The following is a 19,560-nucleotide window of genomic DNA, read 5'->3' as shown; positions in this document are numbered from 1 at the left end:
AAAGCAGGGTATTAAAAGTGGTTTTCACCTTGCAGCAGACACACCAGAGGGGACAAATTCATATGAAAGTCAAATGATATATTTAGAACATCTTAAAGTCAATTTGTTAGCAAACCAAGATCTTAAAAAGAAATACTAAAAACTTATATAGAGAGATATGGCTCAATGGACAGGAACTAAAAAAGAGTATTAAATACCAAATGAACTGGATTACTAGGGGTAGTCAGAAATATTCTGTATAGGGCTACTGGGTGGCCCAATTGGTTGAGCATCTGACTACTGATTTCGGCTCAGGTCATGATCCCAGGGTCAGGGTCTTGGGTCAGGCTCTGTACTGAGCATATAACTATTTGAGATTCTCTCTCTCCCTCCCCCTGCACCTCTTCCCTCTATTCACTGACTCTCTCTCTCTCTTTCTCTCTCTCTCCCTCTCTCTGCCCCTTTCCCCCGCTTGTGTACTCTCTCACTCTCAAATGAATGAATGAATGAATGAATAAATAAATAAATAAATAAATAAATAAATAAATAATAAAACTTTAAAAAAGAAATATTCTATATAACCTCTGCATAGCTTTGGTGCTAGTTAATATAACCATGGAGTAGGAGATACATCAGGTTAAGCAATGAATCTAGAGAAAGGAGATGATGCTAAAATGAGTCTCTCAATGCTCTGAATCAAAATATTTTAAAATACATTGGCAATGATTATGGGCAAGAAAGAAAGCAAATCATAACACAATGAAATAATCTGACGCATTTACTAATAAGAAATTGTGAGGAGAACAACAATGATATACAATCCCAAATATAAGGATTCTAAAAGTCAGTTGAAATGCAAAAGTGTCTAAGCAATTTAAGGAGTTAGGTAAAAGAAGAGGAATTAATAAGAAGGGAAAGACAGGATGAAAAAATAAGGAGGAATTTAAAAGAGAAAAAAATAGAGAGTTTGTGGTGGTTTAAAGGGATGTATGAATTCTGCACAGATTTGATGGCTCGCTGGTAAGAAAATGCTTTTATTATAATGAGAATGTACTATAAAAGCTCTGACGTTGACTGCGGTTAAAAATAGGCAACCATCTGGGTTGAATGGTATAGGAAGGGCTATGTTTGGAGAAGTGAAAATAAAAAGAATTCTTGGCTCTATTTTAGAGATATGATTCTTTATTAAAATCTTCTGCTACAATTACACTCTTATCAAGTTCCCTCTGCATTTCCACTAGTTTTTACTTTTATGTTAACTACCAAATAGACAAGTGGCTATTTGATACCTAACTAAGGTTTCTAAAAGGCAGCCCAGCTATGATGGACTCTTTATTTCTCGTCCTCTTTATGTTGCCTTCCAGGTTGCCTCACCCTCATACACGGCACTATCATTCAGTCAGTTCCCAAAATGCAAATCTCAAAATCATCCTTCAATTTTTCTTTCTCCCACACCTTACATCCACCTTGTCATCAAAACTGTATCACTTCTGTTTTTTAAAAATTTACTGCAGTAAGAACACTTAACATGAGCTCTACCCTCTGCATGAAAGGGATAAGCATACAGTCAGTGATATGAAGGTATAGTCGTGGGGTCATAATATGAACCCAGAACTATATAGTTCCAATTTAAGATTTTTACCATTTATACCACAGAGCAAGCACATCTTAAATGAAGACAGTCACAGAGTTGTAGAGAACTCGGTTGTCACTGAGTGTGACAACAGTTGTCATTAAAGTGGAAATTGAAGTCCATACTATGTGGCAGAAAATAGGATAACTGTGTGATGAACCACCATGTATGCACACGGTAAATGAAAAAGTTTAAGCACAAGTTGAACCAGACTGGAGAATCTTTTTAATTGATTATAAAGCTATAGCTTTTTTGTCAAGGTTGCTCACACACCATTCTTGAGCCAGCAGGTAACATGACTCCATATACAGCTTGTCCTGACCCAGAGGAGAACTCACTGATTGCTTGAGAGCTCCAGGTAATTCATGGCCTTGAAGTGCACCATTCACAGCAATGACCATGGACCTCGGCTCTTAGCACAGATAAGCATTCAAGTAAGATGTGACCCTGGACACTTGGATGGTTTATGGAGTTGTTCATGACCAAGCTCCCAAGGCAGATATGATAAGAGCTAAAAAGATGTAGTAGGAGACTCACTACCTTATCTCAGTACCAACCTGCAACTGGGTCACACCTACCTTATTGCAGCATCGTATATAATTTTGTTAATGAATGTCTTCTTCATAAAAAAGGCAATATTCAAAACTAGAAAAATATGATAGGCACTGACAAATTATACTAGATAAGAATTCATGTCAAATATTAAAAGAATGTAAATGAATTAAATACAGTTAATTTAAAAAGCTTCAATGTTAGCTTAAGGGTTTGGGGGAGTTTTTTTTTAGAAAAAAAGTTTATTTTTCTAAACGTTTCATAAAGAATGGTGGATTTAAGAGTTTACTGGAGGCCTGCTTCCCACAAAACATTCTAAAGTGTTATCTTTGACACAGATCCATACAAAATAATTTCAGTGTTATGCAATTCTAAAAGAAAATCTGAACATTTAATTAGGATTTAAAATACAGATTCTCATGTTATCCTATTTAAAATGACTGAAAAATCATACTTGATTTGCTTACTTAATTAGACCCTATATATAATAACAAAGGGATCTTAATTACTAATCACTTGTAATTAGTGCTCTTCAAAATTTGTCTTTGAAGGGGCACCTTCAAAGGCTTGGGTTAGTTGAGCGACAGACACTTGGTTTCAGCTCAGGTCATTGATCTCAGGGTTCGTGAGTTAGATGGTTTGTGAGTTTGAGCCCTGCATCCAGCTCTGCTGAGTGGAGCCTGCTTGAGATTCTCTCTCCCTCTCTCTCTGCCCCTCCCCTGCTCTTTTTCTCTCTCCGCCCTCCCTCCCTCCCTCAAAAAATAAATAAACATTTTTTAAAACTTTATTTAAAATTTGCCTTTTGAAATGTTAACTATACATTTGATTATGTAGCAGTCCCCTCTTATCTGTGGTTTTGCTTTCTGGGGTTTCAGCTACCTACAGTGGGGGCAGATGATCCTGTCATAACGTCAGGTCAATAATAGCCTAATGTTACATCACAATGCCTATGCCACTCGCCCTACTTCATTTCATCACATAGACATTTTATCATCCCACATCATCACAAGAAGAAGGGTGAGTAGAGTACAATCAGATATTTTGAGACAGACCACATTCACATAACTTCTGCTACAATATATTGTTATAATTATTCTTTTCATTATTAGTTATTGTTAATCTTTACTATGCCTAATTTATAAATTAAGCTTGATCATAAGCATGTGTATGTAGGAAAAAAATATATATATATAGGGTTCAGTACTTCCCACAGTTCTAGGAATCCACTGGGATCTTGGAGTGTATCTCCTGTGTATTAGCAGGGGACTACTTACTACACAAGCTTTCAAGCTTTGCCAAGTTTTATAAGGAAAACATTAAGTTGAATGAAAGGAAATACTGAGACTGTTAACTTTGTCACCACCTGGTAAATGTCAATTTGTACAATAAAATATTGTCAGAGAAAAAAAGTCACGTGGCAGAAATAAATAACCTTAAATATCTGTGCACTCCCTATGAATCCTATTGCTGTGCACAGTTACTGGAAAAATTTAATTAGCAATGGCATTCTGTGCTAAAAGCATCTAACACTTTGATTTCATGCTTATAGTTCAGACATTAGTATTCAAATCAGCCCACGACTTGCACTTTGGTATTTATTGAATGAATACCAATTAAATTGTTCCAAATAATCATTTTCATTTCCTGCAGGGTATCAGCCAAAAACCTAATATTCCCACGGAATTTAAGATATCTGAGCTGTACGGATTTTTACATTTTCTAGGGAGAAATGTTGTTTTTAAGGTAATAATAAATCTAGTTTTTCTATTGTTTCAAGAAAGTTCTTATGCTCCTGGGCATTGTCCTTGTGTCTATGCAAAAATAAGATTACCGAATCACTCCATAAACCATTAATCTGAGGTCAACATATACTGTGATTTAGTAATTCATGAAAAGTGACCATACCTCACCCTATACCCTAATGCCCACAACTGCATATTCTTTTTTCAAAATAAATGAATGATGAACACTTTTTGGGAGAAGATCAGGATTTAGATCAGATGGGAGAAGCAAAAGTGCGACTGAACCAAAAAAACCCAAAGAAAGAAATAAAAGAGGAAACAAAAATCCCGAAAGATGATGCCGGGAGGGAAAAAAAAGGCATGATGGCGCATGTATTGCAATGCTCTCTAGTATTTAATCAATTTGTTTCTGAGCTCAATATAGGAGGTGGTATTTTCAGTAATTTTATTAAATTATTTTGCTCTCACAAATTTTAAAGTTGAAGGAAGAAAAATTCTCAAGACATAAATTCAGAAATTATATGGAGACAAAATTAACAGCCAAAGTCTGATTTATCTGAAATTCTTATTTATGAGGTGTGTATATGCAATTTATAAAAATTATTTCAAAGAGTATTTCTTTTTAATTAAATTTGTAGACATTTTACTACCCAGTTATATCTCCTTGGCAGAAATAAAACATTCCTAGAATATCTTCATAGATTACACTTATTAGATTTTAATTCCTTCCATGACCTCACAGCAAAGTTAATTGTGAAAAGAAGGTATTTAAAGGAACCTCTCCAAATATATGGTTTCAACATACTTAGCTTACAATATATTTAAGTACCTCCAATTGATAAGATACTGTTTTGGAATTTTGGCCCCTGAATGTTACTGTCTATCTACTGCAAACGTCTGTTAAGCATCTTGTATTTTCCAACCACAGAGACGCTGGGCATAAAATGGTAAGAAAGGGAAACTGACTCTGTTCTTATATACCATGAAAATCTACCAAGAAACACTGATAATTAAAGAAGCATTCAACATTTAACATTTTTTTCCAACTCTGAGAAGCACAAAGTTTACGCATCTCCCATTATTCAGACAGCCTTCAGGAAAAGTTCAAGGCAGGGCTTCAATTTAAAAATTGAGACTCAAAGAAGAAGTAGGAGAAAAAGATGGGGAATCTGGATATTTAAAAAACTTAATATGAGAATCACTTTACTAAAGGAAGGAAATCAATCACATAAATCACATTGAATGTGATCTTTACATTTAGCATTTGTGCTAAATTTTGTCGTCACTTTTTACATTCCTTAATTTTTGCTACAGTTTGAAGGATACATGTTCATTATGAAGACTGACACCATAGCAGAAAGTATATGGAAGACAGTGAAAACATGATGCATAATTCTTATATCCATATACAATCACTTGAATATATTCCCATCTCTACAGATACATAGAAATACAGAAAGGGAGATGGATGAACAGATAAATGAAAGTAATTTAAACAGATTATAGTCATGTATATGATGTAATTTTATCTAAATGTATTGTACTTATGTTTGCTAAAGTTAAAAAAGAAAAAAAAGATTAGAAACTTGTTGAATTTGAGGCAACTAATTATTCACATAAAAGAGACAGCAATAGCTAAAATATTCTTCTGTCCTTAATCAAAAATATCTAAAAATTAAGAGTTTGTCATCTTTTTCTAAATTTTTTACGTTTATTTATTTTTGAGGGAGAGAAAGAGAGAGAGACAGAGCATGGGGACGGGGGCGGGGGGGGGCGGGGGGTAGGTCCAGAGAGAAGGAAACACAGAATCCAAAGCAGGCTCCAGGCTCTGAGCTGTCACCACAGAGCCCGACACGGGGCTCAAACTCACGGACTGCAAAATCAAAACACCTGGGCCGAAATCAGATGCTCAACCAACTGAACCACCCAGGCGCCCCAAGAGTTCGTCATCTTAATGTCTTACTAAAGTATAATGCTACTTCAAACAGTGATTTAAAAATTAACAATAATAGGGGCGCCTGGGTGGCTCAGTCGGTTGAGCGCCGACTTCGGCTCAGGTCACGATCTTGCGGTCCATGAGTTCGAGCCCCGCATCGGGCCCCTGTGCTGACAGCTCAGAGCCCGAAGCCTGTTTCAGATTCTGTGTCTCCCTCTCTCTGACCCTCCCCCATTCATGCTCTGTCTCTCTGTCTCAAAAATAAATAAACGTTAAAAAAAAAATTTTTTTAAATTAACAATAATAGAAATGGGAAAATTAACATAATTCTCTTTGATTTTTTTTAGGTTATTTTTTTATTTGTGACTTCTAGAATATCAAAGAAATAATACTACAGTGGTTAAGTATGTGGGCTCTGGCACAAATTTGCCTAGATCTAGATCTGAGCTCTGCTTGTTACTACTTGTGGACCTAAGATAATCTAAGGTTCATCATTTTATTTGACCTTTCTGTGCCTCTGTTTCTTATCTGTAACATGAGAATTACTGTGGCATGGCCACTTTGGTTTTCAATCACTCCTTCACCCCACCTTCTAATTGAAAACCACCCTTGGCCAGGTACCTATGCCATAAAAATTAAAACTCGTGTCTCTGCCTCTGCCTGGGTAAGCCTTCAACTGCACTTCTGATGAAACTCAGTGTGAAAATAGGATTTCCCAGAGAAACATCCAAGGTGTTGCTACTTCATATTCCACAGATTCTCATAAGCTATATTTTTTTCCTTTTCCTTTATCCTTTTTTGTCTTATTTCTGTAGTACTTCCTTAATAATATGTAGGTAGCAAACTTTCTAAGTTCTTGTATGCCTGAAAATAACTGTACATTACCCTCATAACTCAATGATGGTCTAAATCCTAATTGCCTAACATCTGGCTGCCCACTTAGGCAAAATTTAGTTGGGACAAAAAGGTTTCTATATGTTCTAGTGTAATACAAACCTGGGGGCTGTTAGTCAGATCCTCAGACAAATGCACTTTCTGCATTCACTTGTAATGAAGCAAAACAAATCTGACCAAACAAAACTAGTAACCAAATATCACAGTGGTGATAACACCATTAGAACATGGGTTTTTTTTAAATTTTTTTTTTTAACGTTTATTTATTTTTGAGACAGAGACACAGCATGAACGGGGGAGGGGCAGAGAGAGAGGGAGACACAGAATCGGAAACAGGCTCCAGGCTCCGAGCCGTCAGCCCAGAGCCCGACGCGGGGCTCGAACTCACGGACGGCGAGATCGTGACCTGAGCTGAAGTCGGCCCTTAACCGACTGAGCCACCCAGGCGCCCCGAGAACATGGTTTAATACTTTCTCCAAACTTCAGTACTTATTTTCTGACTGTGCACTTTCCACGTGGCTATTTACCTTAAGAGTTAAATCAGTAAACAGAATTCAAGAACTTCAGCATCGAGCATTAAAATAAGTATTAATCAAAGATTCACAAGAAAATCACAAATACTTTTTTAATTTAAATTCTAGTCAGTTAACATATATGGTAAAATTGGTTTCAGGTAGAATTTAGTGATTCACTCATCACTTATATATAATATTCAGTGCTGACTTAAGTAAGCATGTTAATAATTTTAACTAGGTCACATTTTTAAACAATAAATGGATTTATTTTCTCCTGAAGTAAGACTGAGGATGTATACCGAATTGTTTTCATTGGACTAAAACATGAAACATCCATTAACATAATACAGCTCTTTATGCTACAGCTCTATGAAAGAATATAAAAATATCCAAACATACATATTCAAATAAAAAACTGAAGTTTGAAACAAAGTAGGTGCAAAATAAATCTACTAGTGTAAAATTAGAAATGCCAAATGCATTATAAATTAGAGTTCTTATCATTGGTTAGATTATGTTGATAATTAAGCTAAAGTCATGCGCTTAATTCCCGATGCACCAGTTTCCTCTGCTTTGTTACAGAGACACAGGCTGAATCACAATCCCCAGCTGTCTTGGAAGTGTGCGTTATTGATCAAGAGGGGTACACAGCAGACGTGGGGAAAGATTAGTCCAATTCCATTACAATGACAGGAAAAACAATTCTAAGCACATTCCCTACAGACAGTGGGTCAGCTGCTTAATTTTATTTCAGTTTGGCATGTGTCTCTTGTAGACAGATGCTTAATGATAGTTCTTTGTAATGTTAATAATGATGAAGAGAAGATACATTTTTAAAACTAGATATATAGCAGCTTCCCCAAACAGGTAATTTTAAAGATTGTGAGATTCATGAACAACACAGCCAGTTCACCAACTATTAGCTGTTGAATCTTTAGGGGCTTAAATTTATGTATTAAAAATTGTGATTTTGGAAAAACACTGACAGTCTTGCTCTATGACATAATGTAACAGCAACTGATTAAGACTAATCTCACCAAAATGTAAAAAAAAAAAAAAATTATATACATAGATAATATATATGTGTGTGTATACACACACACACACTCGTATTTGTAAAGTATAAAGTATTAAATGTACCCTGAAAGAGGGAGATGCTACCATTACTTTTAATTTAGTGAAGCTAACTAGAGGAAACAGATATTAGAAATATGTAGAAAGTACAGAAAGTCTGAATACATTATAATGGAGGAAAATATTCTCTCATATTTCCTAATATATATTTTAGGCATCATGTTAAGTCTTATATTATTATTAATATGTTACGATGCTTATATATTTTAGAGCAAATTAGTTTTTGTGCACTCACAAAATTCAATCATCGTATATAAAGAGGACATTTGAAGTAGGAAAAAAAAATGACATTTTGGAGTGTTCACACCAAATGCCACATCCTCGGATAGACATTGTATGACATACCTAATTTGTCCTCATTTAAAAAAAGCACAACAAAAGTCTTACAGGGTGATTAATATCACCCTCATTTAATAATGTGGCATATAAAGGGGCGCCTGGGTGGCTCAGTCAGTTGGGCGTCCAACTTCGGCTCAGGTCATGATCTCATGGTCTGTGAGTTGGAGCCCTGCATAGGGCTCTGTGCTGACAGCTCAGAGCCTGGAGCCTGCTTCGGATTCTGTGTCTCCCTCTCTCTCTGCCCCTCCCCCGCTCATGCTCTGTGTCTCTCTGTCAAAAATAAATAAACATTAAAAAAAAATTTTTTTAAATAAATAAATAAATAATGTGGCATAAAAGGCTGGGTAAATTAAGTAAATTGCCCATGGGCTCCAAACAAACATAGCAGAGTTTTAAACAAAGGATGCACATATGGACTTGTATGACTTATCAGGGCCAGAGATGGCTTATTGTTCCACAGTATCCAGTTTTGTTTTTCCATGATAGCACAACAGTCAGCTGGTATACTGTTTCCCACCATGACCAGATTTGTGGAGACTCCCTTTCATCTGTGTATGAATATATGACCAAATTCTTGCCTAAACTATGCATGCAATTTCCAAGTTGTTCCTTCTCTTCCTCCTTCCTACAGGCTGGAGTTAGAATATAGGCAAGACTAGAGTAGTCATCTTGAGCCATGAAATGGAAACCATGTTTTGGGAATGGTAGAAAACCAGTGACAAGAAAATTTAGTCTCCAGCAGTATTAAGCTAATGTAACCTTCTTAGAAAGACTACTTAAACATTTCTTTCTTTTTTTCTTTCTTTTGGGTGGGAGGGAGGGGCATAAGGAGGGAGGGAGAGAGAGAGAGAGAAAGAGGGAAAGAGAGAGACACAGAAAGACAGAGAGACAGAATCTTAAACAGGCTCCACATAGACTCGGGGCTTGATCTCACAACTGTCAGATCACGACCTGAGCCAAAATCAAGAGCCAGATGCTGAACCAAATGAGCCACCCAGGCATCTGGACAGACTACTTAAACATTTCTATTTGTTTAAGTTGCTGAATCTTTGTGTATATTCATATTTTATAGTGTGTGTGGTGTAACTTTGTTACAACAGCTTGTGTGTTATAACTAATATAACATTGTTTATATTTTTCTTGTACATAACTGCACTTTTGATGGTGAATTCGTACAAGGTTTATTCTACCTTACTATGATGGTCATGATTTATGATGACATTTTGCTTGTACGGCTAGAGGAGGACACACAAAGAAATCAAACTTCAGTTTCCCCATTCTAGATTTTACAATTTAGAAACATGTTAATATAAATGTATGAACATACAAGTGATTAAAAACAATGACATTGCACATTGATAATGTACGTGTGATTAAAAACAATAGTACACAAGATCAACACCAACAAAAGCAACTCTAACTTCAAACAAAATAAAAAGTGAAACAAATGACTTAAATGAGAAATAAACTGCATAACAGCAATTTCATATACATCATGAAAACCCTCTATCTAGCACTGCTGCATTCCTTGGTGTGAGAAAGTGGCTAGGTGCTTCTTTTGAAAATAAAAACTACTCAAGAAATAGACATACAGGCAGAAAGTAAGAGCAAATAGAGAGCCCACTATGCATGATTCACTGTGATAAGGATGCTTCCAAAACAAAAGTACTGAACTGTTACCATATAAAAATAATTTATCCTTTTTTAGCATTAATATTTCAATTACTTCTTTACTCACTTTACTTTAACAGACTCTAATAATATTTTTAAATCACTCTACTTTCTTCAATTTTTCAGCATTTGAAATATGAACATGTACATAAGTAAAAAAAATCTAATTTGTACTATTTTTCCTTAGGTAAAACAAACAAAACAAAAAAACCCTCTTAAACTATTTATATGATGTCATTATCTTAAAATTAAGAATTTTTAGTGACTTTAGAGGGAAATCATTACTCTTAATATTTCATATTTATGCAGGTAGGTGTTTACGAGGTGAACAATAAAAACAATTTGTGAACAGTAAAAAAGGTTTAAATGATAAGATAGCTTTGTGTCAAGTTTAGAGAGATAGTTTGTATCTACAGACATTAAGTCTCTTAAAATATGTTTATTTTTTAAGATATAAAGTATGCAATAAAACATTTTAAATCCAGTTAATAGAGATAGGCACTGCAAACTACTGACACAAAGTACTACTATGCCTATCTATCTCAACCTATGTTTACCCACGTACACCTATAGCTCTATGTATATCTGATTCATTGTACTAGCACATGAAGGCATTCTTCTTATTTTGTACTTCCTAATTAGCTTTTTCTCTTTCTGAATAGGTCAAATCCAGGACAGAGCACCATTACACATAATATTTAAGACTCCTGTAACTGATATATTATTCTACCTCATTTTTTGATTTTCACATTTTTTCCCTCCACTTAGGGATCTACATGAGTCCATATGTGCAGCGCACCATTTCCCACTGGATTACTTTACAATCATCAAGGTGAGACTTTCCAGAAAAAGAAATACCTGTTTTCTATAACAAAGCAAAGAACCAGGTCTTGCATTGCACTGGCAGGACATCTGCCCTTGCTTTCTGCCTGACTGCGTACTGAAACATCACGGAGAGAAGGCACAGGCAGAGACAGTGATGGGTAATGACAGTTTTCTCAACAGTGTTTCTGCTTTGAAGATTGTAAGAAAGATAAGGGCACCTCCAAGTCAGCAGTTTGAAAGAAAATTTCTTGTTTGACAACTACTGCATGCAGTGCAAATTCTTGTGATTTGGTTGTTTACAGCATTTGGGAAAATGTCAAAGTTGCAGTAAATATCAATACCAAATGACAGACGTGCTTTCTTGGTTTTTCTGTAAGGCTGAAGGAGAGATTTTACTTTTAATTCTGTAGGTGATCCTTTACATTTGTAGAGAATATCTATTTTAGCCAACTCATTTCAAATGATATATAATATTTAAAAACTATAATTAAATGAAACAATAAAAATGATATGTATAATCTTACCAAGTGAAGATAAGGCATAGTAATGTAGATATTAAAATCAAAACTTGATTAAACATTGCAGACTGGGTACGCTGTATGGCTCTGTGCAGATCATTCTAAAATAAAACCAAAAAAAAGCATATTTTAATTTTGAAAATACTAAATATCCATGAGTTTCACTACATTTATTACTATGTATTATATTTTAGCTATCTTGTGCACACTTGATACATATACTTTAAATGGATATAGCAACATATCTTCATTTTTGCCTAGGTCTAAATGTAACTTACCTTAGCATTCATATGACAAACATAATACTATGGGGGACCACCAAAGCACCAAATTTCAGTTACTTGCCTTACCAACATCTACAGAGATGTTGCACTGACTCCCACAGCCCTCCATGATAAGCACGATCTCTTATGGAAAATTCTAACTTTAAAAGATCAGAAAACAATATATTCAATTTAGGGGAAAGCAGTAAGTAGGTCAAGCTACAATCACATCTCATTCTCTGAATCACAAAAAATAACATGAAATATGCCATGCAATCTATCATAAAAATCAAAGGCTAAATAGCCAATGAACAAAATTTTTTAAGTTTAACTTCATTAATATAAAGTTGAAGTCAAGATATGCTTTTTAATCTTTCCATCTGAAAGACATTAAAGAATATATACCCAGTGTTGTTTAAGATACAAAATATGAGCACTCACATATGATACTGCCTATGTACTTTGTTATAAAATGTCTTGAAGGTGATTTAGGTCACAGCCCTGTCCTTTTTATTTCATACATTCATTCATTAATTTAGTGAGTATTTATTCAATCACATAATTTCTAAAAATTGACCACATGAAAATAATCAGAGATAAAAATCAATATTAACATATGTTCACCTTTATTACAAAATTATAATACTTATATGAAATAACAAATGCTCATTACTATTAAAGTAACTAAAATATGCAATACAAAATGATTAACTGATCAAAACTATATAACAGATTTAGATGCAGCCATTAAAAACGATTTAAAAAGGGGGTGCCTGGGTGGCTCAGTTGGTGTCCAACCAAAGTGTCCAACTTCGGCTCCTACGCACTGGGCTCTGTACTGATAGCCCATTAGCCTGGAGCCTGCTTCAGATTCTGTGTCTCCTTCTCTCTCTGCCCCTCCCACCCTCATGCTCTCTCTCTCTCAAAACTTAATAAACATTAAAAAAGTTTTTTTAATGATTTGAAAAAAGTATTTAGTGATATAGGAAATTGGGCACTATAAAAACAAAATTCATGGGCTCCTGGGTGACTCAGTCAGTTAAGCATCCAACTTCAGCTCTGGTTATGATCTACAGTTCGTGAGTTAGAGCCCTTCATCAGGCTCTATGCTAACAGCTCAGGAGCTGAGCCTGCTTTGGATTCTGTGTCTCCTCTCTCTGTCTCTGCCCTGCTCATGCTCTGTCTCTGTCTCAAAAATAAACATTAAAAAATTTTTTTAATTCAAATTATAAAATTGAACATATAATTTCATATATGATAGGTATGCATGTTTTTCATAGAAAATATTAGGAGGATATAAAGTCTGATAGATTTATAGGTTTTCATAATTTACTTTATAGTTTTCTGTTCATCTCAAAAATTTTATAATAAACTTTTAACCATCTTAAAGTCGGTATTGCTTGAAATAAATCAATTCACCAATATAAAATCTCAACAAGACATTACTTTATCTTCTTCTACCACATATTTAACCAAAACTGTTATGAAAACAAAAAAAAATAAGCTGGTTACAATTTTACCTCTCATTCCTTACTTTCTTTTTGACAGAGGGTTAATGAGCAGAAAAACTAAAAATGTAGCAGTGAAAGGAGAAGCAAAATATAGAAATACAGTGGAAAATGAATCCTAACTTAATATTACAAAGCACTACTTTTGCTCTCAATGATTGACTAATGATTCCTCCCGTGGTTAGGTTATTTTTTTTTCCACCAACTAATAACACAAATTAGTAAAATGAGATTTATTTTTTCATGGTGTATTTTTTTCATTAACAATTTGGGCAAAATATATTTAGTGAAAAAATGTTTTTTGGGTTTTTTTGGGGGGGAGGGGACAGATAAGACAGCCCAATGTTTATTCAAACCACTTCACAGGCCACATTCCCCTACTGTTTGCTCATGTATTTTCATGAGACTCCAGTTGTTACTCAATGTTTGGAAACATTCATTCGGTTGAGAATACTTAAATGTTATTCCAAATATTCCTTTGGCTAAAACTTCATGTTCATTTCTTTTTAAAAAAAACATTTAAAATAAAACAAGTCTGCTTCAGAACAAATTTAATTTCAATGAAGCAAAATTAACAATATTGAGCCCTGACTATGTTTGTGCCAGATACAATATTTTATACATATAAACACACACACATATATATGTTTATACATATATGTAATTTTATTTAATTCTCATTGCAAGTCTGTAATGTAAGTACTTCTGTTCCGTTTTGAAGATGAAGAAAGTTAAATCATTAGCTATCATATCACAGTGCTTGGCACATAGTAGACTCATATTAGCATTTATAGAATTGATGACTAAAGAGAAAATGTCTCACGGCTCACTTATATTGAAGCCTACAGTAAACACATTTTGCTCATAGTTATAAATCAGTCCCTCCACACAGGGTCAGCCTTCAGCAAAATCCAACCGTGGCACAACTCTTGAGTTCTGAATCTCTTACTTCTCCTTCTCTTTCTCCCTTCTAATATCCCACTCACAACCCAACCCAACAAAATCTAAAAGGATGACTTTAAATGAAGGGTTTCCAGCTTCAATACAGAACCTCACAAAATCTCACATATTTTTATGGAATGTGAGAAAACCTACAGCTAAGAACAGTCTGACATCTGGGGCTCCTGGGTGACTCAGACAGTTAAGCTTCTGACTCTTGATTTCTGCTCAGATTATGATCTCATGGTTCATGAGATTGAGCCCCTCATCAGGCTCTGTGCTATAGGGCAGAGCCTACTTGGGATTCTCTCTCTCCTTCTCTCTCTGGCCCTCCCCTGCTCATCCTCTCTCTCTCTCTCTCAAAAAATAAATAAACATTAAAAAAAAAGAGCAGTCTGACATCACCTCCTAAATCCTTAAAACAAGGACTCCCATTATATATCAACAGATTGCCTAGGAAGGTTATTCCTCTTCACAAGACTGGTTAATTTGTTGTCCAAATAGCAGGTAGCTTTGGTTTGGTGATATTTAGAAAATCTGAATGATTTTTGTTTACCAGTTCAAAGGGCCTTACAAAGGCAGTGACTTGGCAATATGGGCATTTAAAAAGTTGTCATCTTGAATTAGGATACAAGCAAACTTAGGGTGTATTAGCTTCAATGTTAATACAACATATCACTTTCATTATTTGAAAGTATTTTACCAAAACTTTTTCATTTTCATAAACATTTAAATGAAACTATTACTAAAATACTAAATTAATTTAAAAGAAGTTTAAAAATAAGACATTTAGAAATTTAGTTATACCTGAATAAATCACAATAGTATGAGTTTCTACTATAGGGAGGAAGAGTGTGGAAGTACAAGACTAAGACTTCAAATCATCTTCTCTCTCTGTTTAGTCTGAGCATCAAAAGGATTTAAGAAATAATGGAGGGTTGAAAATAGTTTTGTATTTGCACTTCACTGTCATACTTACAATCATATTTTCCAAGGCATGTTTGGCAAGCCAACAGTTTAGAAAGACTGGAACAAACAGATTCCTTAAGGAGGGCCAGAAGATCTGAAAAACAAACCAGAGCTAAACTTTTATCTCAAAGCAAAAATCATAGACAGCAAATTGAAAATAAATGTAAAACAGGAAAAAAGTGATTAAAGGACATATAATTTTTTAAATGTGACAAATACTTTAAACTCATGAATGAAATGCGAGGAGAAGATATGATCTTTGCATTTATCATCTTTCTTACGGAAAACTTCTTTGGGAATTATTGTAGAAGCAGAAAGGAAATAATAAGCTCCCACTGAATACCAGCTACAACTATGGTAATTCTACCATTAAATCTTTCAGTGTGACAGTTTACAACAGACATCACCTCTCTCTTCCCTACCACTTGAGGGGGAAAGTAGGAGTAAGAAGAGAAGGTTTCCTTTTGCTCAACATTACCACTTACTCTCTTCAGATTCAAACATTTTAAGTGACATTGGGAACCATATTCAATTGGATTATAGTTAGGTAGCCTGTCATTTAATCTCGTTCCGGTTGTTCCTCTAGATAAATCACTAAAAGTAAAATAATTATCAGAAGTAAGCAACTGCTTTAGATAATATTTTCTTACTTCATAATTTTGCAAATAAAACTCAAATAAAGTGTTGCAAAGCATATTCCCAACAGACATTATCATAACTCTATGAAATGGAGATTGAAACCTAATTTTGCAATGGGAAAGTGCTGGTTACGTGTTTATGGGGCTGCAACTGAGCAGGATCTTCATAGAATTGGTACTCCACTGTATTTTGGTAAAGAAGCAAAAATTGCTAGCTGTCTGGCTATTGGCAACTTTCTTATTAACAAGAGAATTGAACATAGTAAAATAATTGTGTTTAAGCTAGAAATAAATATGTTCTCAGTATGAGAAACTTTTATAAATGTTTGATATCTTTTTTTTAATCTGAGTATAGTTGACCCACAATGTTACATGACTTTCAGGTGTACAACTTAGTGATTTGACAAGTTTATACATTAAGCTATGTTCACCATTAAGTATAGCTATCATCTGTCCTGTTGTATCACTATTGCAGTATCATTGATTGCATTTCTTATACTGTGCTTTTTATTCCCATGATTTATTTATTCTATAATTGGAAGCCTGCATCCCACTCCCCTTCAAGCAATTTGCCCAGACCACCCCCCCACCCTTGCCAGCAAGCATCAGTTCTCTATATTTACAGGTCTCATTCTGCTTTTTGTTAGTTTCTTTTTTTTTAAGTCCATAATACACACAAGAAGTGGAATGATTAATTTCTACTCTGTCTAGATAATACCCACACCTGTTTAAATGGCACATCTAGAGCATATATGTCTAAAAAGTGTTTTATTTTGCTATTGCACTAAATCTCATTAGTTTTCATTTAATTTCACAATCCAGTTATCGAACTGATTTTACTACTTAATTGTAATACCATGATTCTAACCAAAGCCCAAAATCATTTATTGGAACTAATATATTATATATTAGTATTTAGATTTAAAGACTTAAGTCCAATAACAAAATTATTTATTTTAAAGATGCTTTTAGGACTTACTGAGATAATGAAGGGAACTGCATTAATTATTTCCAAGATGAAGGGTATTCGTAAAATCTGTTCCCAGATGTTTCCCTTCCAAGAAAGAATAAATAAAAATGAAAGTCAATTATACTGAATCCCAGTCAACTATACTGAATCCCATTAAAGGGGGAAAAAAGACAGCACTCAGAATTTCTCTAGCAAGGATGCTTACATTAACAGAATACCAAATCATTTTATAAAGATATAGCAATAACTTTTAAAGAGTATTTTTCTAAGTGTAATTGTACTCTCTCAATTTTGTGGTAAGTTTAAGAAATAAAGCAAACATTTATAGCAATTCTTGAATATTGTACACAACACATTTTGATCATACACTATTTCATGGAAGAAAGGTTACTAGTAAAAATAAAACAAATATCAAAGAACCTACAGGATCAGTAAAAAGTGATTCAATCTTAATGTTTTTACTATGTGAATTATATTCACAAACTGTAAAGCATATTAAATAGTCTATAAACACATACACTTGTTAATGTTTATTGGTATTAACAATGGTTTTATATCGATAAAATGTAAAAAGAAGGGCTTTTTCAATCATCTAGATTCTAATCTCCCGACACACATAGTACAACGATATTAATAAAAATTGGCAACATAATTTGTGGGGCCTAGTGCACAATGAAAATTCAGGATCTCTTGTTAACAGTCTATTAACAATTTCCAGAAGGTGACATAAGAGTATTAAAATAAGAGCAGGTCCTTCTAAATCTTTAACACTGTGCAAATGCACATATTAAACACCCATAAAGCTGACTCTGACATAAACAGGTTAATCACTGGCTCTTTCTTAAATGGTGTCCGATGAAAAACAACTCTGAATGCCCTAAAGCAGCTTATTCTTCTATAAAGAGATCTCCATATTAAAACGCAATTGGAAATCTGGGTTTCTGTAATTTTCAATTATTTTATAACACTGGCTTCAAGATGGGGAGTCTTTCTTAATTATCCTTGAAGTCCCAAAGGCTTAAAACATTAAAGTGATACAAAATACTTCTACATCACAAAGCAAGGTTCTAGGTTGGCTAATGTCCATGTACTCAAATATTAGGTACTAAGTTTTCCTGTATTTCGTTCATTACCATCTCCAGGCTACATAAAAAGCGGTAGAGGGAGCAGGTGGAAGAAATGGGAGCAATGAGAAGCCCTCCATACAGAGAGGTTAAGTGGTGCTTTGGAGCTTCTCTCATTACTTCAAGCTAAGTGAGAAGGGCTCAAGAGAGCCACTTAAAGAGCCTGACTCACACATAGAAACTGTATTTGGCTAATGCCTAAAACATCTAAACATGAAGAGAAAACAGTGCAAAAAGAAAGAGGGCTGAAATGAGAGCAAGTCACAATTTTGCCAATTCTAAAACAAAGGTACTTGTTTTCTGGGAACGAGATATAGGCTCTAAAGAATAAAACGTATGGCCATTTTAAAGGAGTTTATACTCGGGAAGACTATACTTGCATGGGAAGCGAGACCTCAACAGATGACGACCTGAGGCGTTTAGTCCAGCCAGAGGCACTGAGGCATCCAAGGCCTTCAGCCAAAGGCCTGAGGAAGACCACAAAAGCCCTACTTGTATCTGCCATGCAGGACAACCCAACATCAGACTACACTTGTGTCAGTCAGGCACCTGCATCCCAGAAGCTGACTTCACCCCACTCCCTGTGCCTCCTCAGCCCTGGTGGGACCAGAATCAGCAGCCTCAAATAAGAGAGGAAGTGAAAACAGCAGACGGCCTCCACAATGATTCCCTGTCCCACACAGGTCTGAGCCAAGGACTAGATAAAGCCTTAACGTGGATGAGAATTTTAATGTTTATATAAATTGGCCATAACTTCTTAAATACTAAAACGAATCTGCCTTGTGATTGAAGAGACTAGAAAAGCTCTGAGATCTGTCTGAGATATCATCTGATCAGCATGGATCAGGAGGATGTGAGGATTTCAAAAAGTATAGGAAAACTAGAGGCCTTTCTTACTTGCAATAAGTCAGACATATTTAATAAACCAGTTATAACTGATCTTAATTATGTCACGATTGTGTGTGTGTGTGTGTGTGTGTGTGTGTGTGTGTGTGCGCGCGCGCGCGCGCACACGCGCGCAGGTTAATATCACCATTTCATTCATCAGTCTTTTACATGGCTCAGTTTCCAGAATGCTAAACATTTGGCTTATTCTGTCCTTGGTGTATTTTTACTACTGATTGTATACCTCTCTTTGGTGTTAATGATTGTTCACGGGGAAAGGGAATGATGTAATCAACAAAAGAAAGAGTCTGAAAATAGTTACCACTGGTGATATGGAAAGCTATGTCTATTAAGGCACAGCAGGATTATATCAGTTCTCATAGCTGTGAGACACTCTTTGGAAAAACTTGGTTCATAGTAAATAAAAAACCTTTTTCTTGTAAAAAGTCATTTCTTTTTTTAAATGTTCATTTATTTCTGAGAGAGAAAGAGAGAGACAGAGAGCATGCTCACGCATGAGTGGGGG

The 19,560-nt window shown here is 34.9% G+C and overlaps 1 protein-coding gene and 1 long non-coding RNA gene across 10 annotated transcripts in view; one reads left to right on the top strand and one right to left on the bottom strand.

Moving 5' to 3' along the window:
* Positions 1 to 19,560, bottom strand: part of KCNT2 (potassium sodium-activated channel subfamily T member 2) — a 364,447-nt gene that overhangs the window by 218,495 nt on the left and 126,392 nt on the right. For all 9 annotated transcript variants that reach the window (XR_009254514.1, XR_009254515.1, XM_058702129.1 and 6 more), the window contains exons 6-8: positions 17,035 to 17,109; positions 15,428 to 15,511; positions 11,745 to 11,839 (exon numbers count right to left, since the gene is read on the bottom strand). Coding sequence is in view for 7 of the 9 variants with exons in the window: in XM_058702129.1 (XP_058558112.1) it covers positions 11,745 to 11,839; positions 15,428 to 15,511; positions 17,035 to 17,109 (254 nt within the window). In the remaining 2 variants the exon portion in view is untranslated. The remainder of the gene's footprint in view (positions 1 to 11,744; positions 11,840 to 15,427; positions 15,512 to 17,034; positions 17,110 to 19,560) is intronic.
* The window catches only part of LOC131496508 (uncharacterized), a 43,763-nt gene continuing 27,325 nt past the window's right edge, over positions 3,123 to 19,560 (top strand). The window contains exons 1-3 of the long non-coding RNA XR_009254516.1: positions 3,123 to 3,181; positions 11,058 to 11,227; positions 18,168 to 18,237. This is a non-coding gene — a long non-coding RNA (uncharacterized LOC131496508). The remainder of the gene's footprint in view (positions 3,182 to 11,057; positions 11,228 to 18,167; positions 18,238 to 19,560) is intronic.

The sequence above is a fragment of the Neofelis nebulosa genome, chromosome 15 (genome assembly GCF_028018385.1).
Source record: "Neofelis nebulosa isolate mNeoNeb1 chromosome 15, mNeoNeb1.pri, whole genome shotgun sequence".
NCBI classification, from domain to species: domain Eukaryota; kingdom Metazoa; phylum Chordata; class Mammalia; order Carnivora; family Felidae; genus Neofelis; species Neofelis nebulosa.
This window is presented reverse-complemented; position numbering and strand designations above follow the sequence as displayed.